This window comes from Cariama cristata, unplaced genomic scaffold (genome assembly GCF_000690535.1).
Source record: "Cariama cristata isolate BGI_N322 unplaced genomic scaffold, ASM69053v1 scaffold16381, whole genome shotgun sequence".
Classification (NCBI taxonomy): Eukaryota; Metazoa; Chordata; class Aves; order Cariamiformes; family Cariamidae; genus Cariama; species Cariama cristata.
Genome location: NW_009600009.1, coordinates 19460 through 27022, shown reverse-complemented (window position 1 = coordinate 27022; position 7563 = coordinate 19460). Strand labels below are relative to the sequence as shown.

The 7563-nt window shown below is 46.5% G+C and overlaps 1 protein-coding gene across 1 annotated transcript in view; it reads left to right on the top strand.

Moving 5' to 3' along the window:
• The window catches only part of CNTN2 (contactin 2 (axonal)), a 16896-nt gene extending 15926 nt beyond the window's left edge, over positions 1 to 970 (top strand). Inside the window, exon 22 of the mRNA XM_009709889.1 lies at positions 146 to 970. Within this exon, the coding sequence (XP_009708191.1) occupies positions 146 to 255 (110 nt within the window). The 3' untranslated portion in view covers positions 256 to 970. The remainder of the gene's footprint in view (positions 1 to 145) is intronic.
• Positions 971 to 7563: the final 6593 nt, after the last annotated feature.

The window sequence follows — 7563 nt, the reverse complement described above, 5'->3', positions numbered from 1 at the left end:
GGGAGTTTCAGCAGTGACCATCACAATATGAGCATGCAGAACTCCAGAACTAACATTTTACCAACCCTCCCAACTCTTTCCTCAAGACATCCAGTTGTGTCTGTGCAACAAGACAGTTGCTCCTTCCCCATTCCCTTTCTTTCAGGGACAAGTATGATGGTGGAAGACTCTGTGACGAGGCCAGTGCCACACGCTGTCGTTATCACAACTAACTCTCTAGTAATGGTGGCCCTGATCAGCTACCTGGAGCTCTGACGATGGCCAGCGCAGCAGAGGACTCCCGGACACGCTTCCTCCCAAGCCAACGGGGAACTACTTAACACTTGGCTGCTACAACTTCAACTTGGTACCGCAGCAGCACTCCAGACAAAGGATTTGACAACATTGTTTTAAGGGAGGAAGAAAGAAACAGCTTTTTTGTTTGTTTTGGAAGAATATAAGCTTTCATACAAGACATGGGTCTTTAACCGATTAAAAATTTTTTAAAGAAACTAGTAAAACAAAGAATTCTACATGAATTCTGACGGCCAACTGCCCCACACACTGTACCCAGTAGGTTTTTCTGCCTTATGAAGCCATGTACTAAAATAACCAGAGTGCTAAATGTGACTTTTTTTAAGAATATGTACAGTGAATTTGGGGGGGTAAGGGGAGGACAGGGACTGAGGATTTCACAGTGTTCAGCATGTTCCATACCAATCCCAGTCACAGCCATCTCTAATGAATTATGGGACAAGATTTTTCCCACTCCCCCTCATAATATGAGCCAAATTCTGCAGCAACCAGCCCAAGGAGATAAAGCCACAAGACAGATTGATCTTTGCCCCATCCTGAAGATCGGTGAACACAGAGTTTAGATTGTGAAAAGCTTTTTTTACGACACTGGTGTTAACTTGCAACCCCAGCCTATTGTTTGTATCAACTGTTATGCTGTGAGGTGCAACGTTCAATGTTATCCATATCCCACCTGCTTTTGGGGTGTTTTTGTTACACTGTTTGCTTCTTTCCTTTTTATTTGGGGAGGAGAAGGGGTAAGTGAAAAGGAGATACTTTTATAGCATCTGCTAATTCAGTTCTGCCTAATAACAGAGATGTCAACATATCCAGTTTCAATAGAGAGAGGGTCTTAAAGGAGGAAGAAAAAGGAATATTACATAATTTAAACAAGAGCTGGAGATGCAAGGAGGCCATCACTGGGGCGACAAGGAAAATCTGGACTCAGTCAGATTCGTCTCCCTACACAAACCATCCCATCCAGCCAAAATGAGTCTCAACTTGGGACTGCAAGACTGAGATCCAACCAATAAGCCAGCCTGGTTTTCAGGTCCAAGGCTCATACAGCTCATGTAAATGGGAGGGCTGATGCTCCAGAGATGTACAGGGATGCTGCGGTGCACCATTAACTAAAATGGCTGGGAATAGATGTTGCATATTAAAATCTCTCTGTCTCCTGGTAAAGCAATTGACCAAAGGTAACTAGAAGCTGATTTACCTTCCTTGCTGGTTAGATCCCAAGTGCGCTTTCAGGGACCTTCACCTGCCCGTACCTTCCTCCTTCACAGCAGACAGCACTGCTGGCCTGAGCAAGCTCAGTCCCAGAATTACCTGACAAAGGGCTACCCTTGCAGGACTGCGTGATGGCAAGGGACTGACGTGCCGTTTCTACACTACATGCCAATTCCTTGCCCTTGCTAATCATTTTAAAACTACCGTGTCCTATGCCTTAGTGAGCATTTGAGAGATTACATGTGTAAATCCCTGGCCTCCTGGAGTTATGCCTATTGCATACATCCATAGTATCCCATCCCGATTTTTTTAGCATCTGGCCCCCCCTGGAAGCAAGAAGGCAAACGCACTGGTAGGCTCACGAACAGCAAGGGTCCGGGCTGAGGAAGAAGGGCTCCTTGTTTAGCAAACAACAGAAATGTTTTAAGAAACAGGTAAAGAAAAATAAACTTGATGAAAGAGTCTAAACATTAAGAGCACAGCCGCAGCAAAAAGGAAAGGTACTTCACTGATTCCATTACAAATAACACCCGGGATAAAGTGGAAAAGAAGACGACAACAGCTCCCACTGATACACGGCAGACTGAGGCAGGCAGCAAAGGCAGGGAACCATCCTCCCCAAAGCCGGTCCTCTGCTTCCTCCAGGTCCCTCTGCAGCTCTCCATGAACTACCCCCTCAGTCCCTCGAGCCGGCTGAAACACTTCTTTCAGAAGGACAACAGCTAAATATAAATTATATTTTTGTATGATTTATGTTCTTGAAGATTTTGAAATATTTTTATTGATGTTTTGAAGCTTTGTTTGGCAAAATATTTTGTTGTTAATTCTGCATTTTTGTTATCGCCTCCCTCTTGTTGGGCCTCCAACCTTTCTCCCACAAAAGATGGGACGAAAGGAAAATTAGGAATTCAGTGTTAGCTCAAAAGCAAAGGAAATTAGGGCTTGGGCAACAGTTACCTGATCGATATGCAGAACTAGCAGTAGCCATAATGACAACATTTAGGAAGCATAAACTACGTGGACCTACGGACCTTCAGAGCACTGCTGGATGGTGCCCACTACAGCCCTGCAGAAGCACAGGCCCGATTCAGGAGAGGAGCAAACAAAAGCAGCAGGGTTAAATGATGTGCCCAAAGAGCCTTCCCCTTCACCGACCGGAGATGCAGACGCTGGAGGCACCCCAGGTCCCATCCTGTCGGGCAGCCAGTACTCCGCGAGAGGGGACCAGAATAGAAATCCTTTGCACTGAGGAAGTCTGCTGCACTCCTCGGGAGGAATCGCTGAGCGGGAGGGAGCTGCTTCGGCGCACAGCCTAGCCGCAGTCATGAGGTTCATGCTGGTTTCAGGCACAGACTCTGCAAAGCCAGTTGTGTTCACCCATCATTCATCACCAGTGCCAGCCAGGGCAGCCAAAACGCCCGCTCTCCCAAGGGGCTGTTGTGCCTGCACACCCACGGACACAGCTAATTCCCTTCAAGAGGTGCAAACTAGACACCTCCAGGGCTGAAGAATGTGCTTTGATGGACCACACTGAATGAACTCTCACAAGCAAAGCACAGCCAGGTACTCCTGTGAAATGCAAGGGTTGAGGTTCAGCATCAGTCCAGGTCTGACCACGCAGGCTACGCAATGTCTCTTGCAGAAACTTGGTCTCAACAGATGCTTCCAAATGTGCCTGGCAACACTGGTGGCTCTGTCCGTTTTACTTTACAATGTTGGAAAGCAAGACACTTTATAGCATGGTGAAAACAGTATCTAAATGCTGCAATGACACTGGGTTTTAAACAGCAGCCACCTGTAACATCTCTCCGGGAAGGTTAATACATTTTCCATACATTTCTTTGTTAAACTAGATCACAGGCAGGTTTTATATATGAAGTGAAAAACTACATGAGTTGGATTTCAAATGTTCCAATTTGCACTGTTTTGCATTGCAAATGGCCTGAATATATTCCAATTTGTAAAACTGATGGGACAGTATTTTCTAAAGCCTTCAAGCGACAAGTAGATCCCCTTGAAAATTAAGTGTCCTCAATCTGAATTCAAGCTATGCCTCTTTTTTGAGAAGGTAAATCATCCGTACATACAGTTTCACCATTTTAAACCAAAACACCGCTGCACTTTTGCAACATTTTAAGGATTACACAGAGAAGCAAAGAGGTATGGCCTAGTGATAACCACAACACCCTTACAACCACTTGCTCTAATCCCAGCTCTGACACTGACTCCATCTATGGCTCCAAGCAATGACTTCACCACTCACTGCCTCAATTTCCCTTCTGAAAAGCAAGGCACAAGTAGGTCATGGTGTATTTGCAAGTTCTTTGCAGTTTGAAAGTATCTGTGTATTCCCGCTGCTGTCAAAGGTGCGACTGCAGCTCACGTAGGGGATCGGAGCTGACCCAAACCACCTACCTCGGGCACCAAGAGCAGCGTACCCACGGCAGCACAGGCTTCAGCAAGGCTGATCAGTCCCTGTCCGAGTCCTTGGTGGCAAACCTGTCCTTGTACCTGTCCTGTCTCTGCTACCCGTCCTCACCTAGCTCAGCCAGCCACAGCTCAGCTGACATCCATGTTTCCTGAGCATTAGCATAAAGAAACTCTGAAAAAGACACATGGTAAACAGGCAATCTCTCCCTTTTTAAATTTTGGGGGAATCTGTCGATACTCCAAAGCTGCAGAACAGAGAAGATAGTGGCACGCTACGAAATGCTACCGGTAAGCGCAGGGAAACGCCTTGGGTGAAGGACAGGGCACGCTGGGGAGGGAGGAGGACAGAAAAGATTTCCCACTTGCAACAGTGGTAGATGAAAATGGCCAAGTTCAGGCCCAGACGGCTACAGCCTAAACCTCGCTCCAGACAAGATAGCTCTGTTTTTGTACATAGACACAAGCCACGTTAAGACAAAGACTGCCTTGTCTTCGGCAGTCCGCTCTGCCATTTTATTTATCAGGGGGTTAGGTGACCCACAGAAAAGGATTTGCAGGTGCAAATGCAGCGTTTGTACCTAGTTAAACTTTATCCAGGCTATAAAAAAACCTACACATAAAGCCTAGCCAGAGCCACCAACAGGAGAAAAAGATGTGGAAGAAGCCTACCGTAAAGCCAGTTAAAGCTTCCTAAAATGCAGCACAGGGGTTAAAAGGAAAGGGCTTCAGAGCAAGGGAAAAACCCTTAGATTTCAACATCTTACCAGTTTACTGCCTTCACACGATTGCAGCAAGTCGCAAATCAATTTCCTGTCTCCTTCAGAATCCCCTGCGTTTAACTGCTCTGAGCATCTGCTTGAGAGATGAAGGGATGCGTTAAGTGCGGTGGGTTCTGTTCTCCACACTGTAATGGCTCGCTAAGGAAAACCATCTAATTTCACAGGGTCCATCCTACTTGTCAGCAGTAAAAACCAACCTGACAAGGGTGCTGTAAGGAGTGTGCAAGAAGGGTGAAATGTTTTGAGACTCCCAAATGAGAGGAGCTTTACAGTTCTGATTTATTCACATTTAACAGAAAATAATCTACCCGATACTACTGAACTTGCAGACTGAAGATTGCGCTTCTGGGTTTAGGTTGTCTGGGCTAAATTCAGCACACAGCTGTATGAGTTTGAACCAGGAACAGCTCTCATTTGCAGCAGGACAGATTAAGTGTTGTGCCTTGAATGGGAGACACTCATACCTTTGCCCAAGGAATCAGGTGATAGCGCAGGCACCACATTCAGCTAATGCCTGGGGGGTCTAAATCCCATCTGCTCTAAACCTGCAAAGCTATCCCCCAGCCACAGAAACCCTCTGCTGTGAATATTTTAATCCAGCTTCACCACACACAAACAGGGCAGTTTTCTTCTCAGTAACTTTGTTGTACGCTATTTTTTTAAGAAAACCAAATGGCAAACATTGTAAGCATACTGTACTTACTGTAATTATGGTTATTTATTGGCTACAGTAGCACGCAGTTCATAAATAAACATCTTCAGAAACTTTAGACAGCTACAAGAGTCTGGAGTACTTCTGTCCAGCTCTAAATGCGATTAGTACCTCGCTTGCTCAAGAGTTCCCCTGGCCCAGGACTATATTTTTCCTGACTGCCAACTGCACATGCTAATTCAAACAACGAGCCCAGTGAGACCCCATCCACACAGAGCTGGACCCCTCAGCAAAAGTTAAGTCAATTAAGATACAGTAAACTCCAATTCTATCCCATGATAGCGATAACTAACCAAAAGAGAAGAGACTGTCCTCGGGGCAAGGAATTGCTGGTGTTGAGGGTCTGGTTAGAGATGTTAATATAGTGTGCTCGCTCTGGCTGGTATTCCAATGACTAGGAAGTAATGCTAGAAAACTCAACGTCAAAAATTTCATACACCTTATTAGAAGAAAGGGTAACCGGTTGTTGGAATAGCTTGCCAAAAAGCTTCATCATCAATCACAGCCTTTAAGCCAAGACTGGAAGTCTTCCAGGAAAGATATCCACTAGATCAGCCACAAGCTAGCAGGCTTGCACAGGTTCACTTACACTACAGAAAATAATTTCCTTCATGGCAGGAAACACTGCATGAAATCACCTTGTCTGTGTTATGTCAGATTAATTCATCACAGTCATTTCTCCTTGCTTTTAAAAAAAAAAAAAAAAAAAACCACAAAACTATTGGCTTCCTTCTACCTTTGGGAAGGATGTCAAGAGATCAGCTAGAGCAACTGTAAGTGGAACAGGCTCGAGGGTCTCCACCGGAGTGAAGCTGAAGCCAGGCACATTTGTGCTGGAGAGTGGACAGATAAGAAACCGGGCTCAGCAGTACCGGGCTGTAGGAAGCCTCACCCAAACCCTTTCCCTCAGCCCATCCTGGATACATTCACTTTTGTGTAGCCCCTAAAAGAAACGCCATGCTTGACCATGGGGTGCACAGGGGGGCTCAGGCACCGGCTGCAGCAAGATGGGCTCCCAAGACCCCCTCTGAGCCCCTAAGGAGACAGAGATGGACAGAGGGAAGCAGCTGCTCTTCCTCTTCCCAAAAGCTACAGCCACCCACAGCTGGAGGTGACAAGTGTATTCAGGTGCCATATAACGCTGCCCAGCCCCTGGCCTCCGGGTGCCGATGGCCAAGCAGACCCGACAAAGGGCCCAAAGAGGCCGGGCTCAGCTGTGCTCAGACCCCAGGGAGGCTCCTGCCCCTCTGCCCCATGCTCTGCAGAGCTGCAGGCGAGGCCGCTCATCACTGGGACCATAATTAGCTCAGGGATTTATGCTGCAAAGGGGCTTTGTAAAGGTGAGGGCAGCATCATTAAAGAAACCAGCAGGGAACGGCCATGACTGAGATGAATCCCTCCCCAGTTCATCCCCCACAAGGGCACTCCTGCTTTTTCAAGAGCCGTCATTAAATACCGCTGCACATGATATAAATCAAGGAGACAAATGTATATTCGCCGACAAACAGGAGGGTCCTACTGGAAAGGCAAACACAGCCCTGCGGAGAGAGCACGCCGGTAAGCCGTGCTGCATGGACACGGGATGAAGGATGCTGTGAGGCATCCCTTGTGCCCGTCAGTCCCAGAGAGCCAGCACCAACCGACCACTATAACCTCACCAGAGCTCAGCTGCATTTAAGAACAAAACCCAGTTTATCTAGCAACGTCTGTGTGTTTCCAGCAAAGGCTCCTACACAGGTTTCAGGCATTAAGGCTGTAGCCACTATAAGTGCAGCCCTTGCTGCGATATTTTGGCAGGCCTGGTCCCAGCAGAGGTATTTTTCTACACATAAATACCAAGGGGAAATAGATAACTTTCTGTGAAGCCTAAAGCATTTCCACGTAAGGTTCAAATTCGTATGAGTTGCTTGGGGTTTTTCCTGGAGGGGGAAGGTGGCTGAACGGGTTTACTGCTCCTTTGCTTAAAATCACAGAAAAAGTTCAAGCAAATCCCTTAAAATTAGTATCAAAACAATTCAAGAATTCAAAGGAATCTACCCCAGAGCTAATCGTCGGTGTCCCACCTGAGAAAACAACCTCCTCAATACTTCCCCACAAGCATTTTAAAGGATTTCTTGTTTCTAGGTCTTACATCGT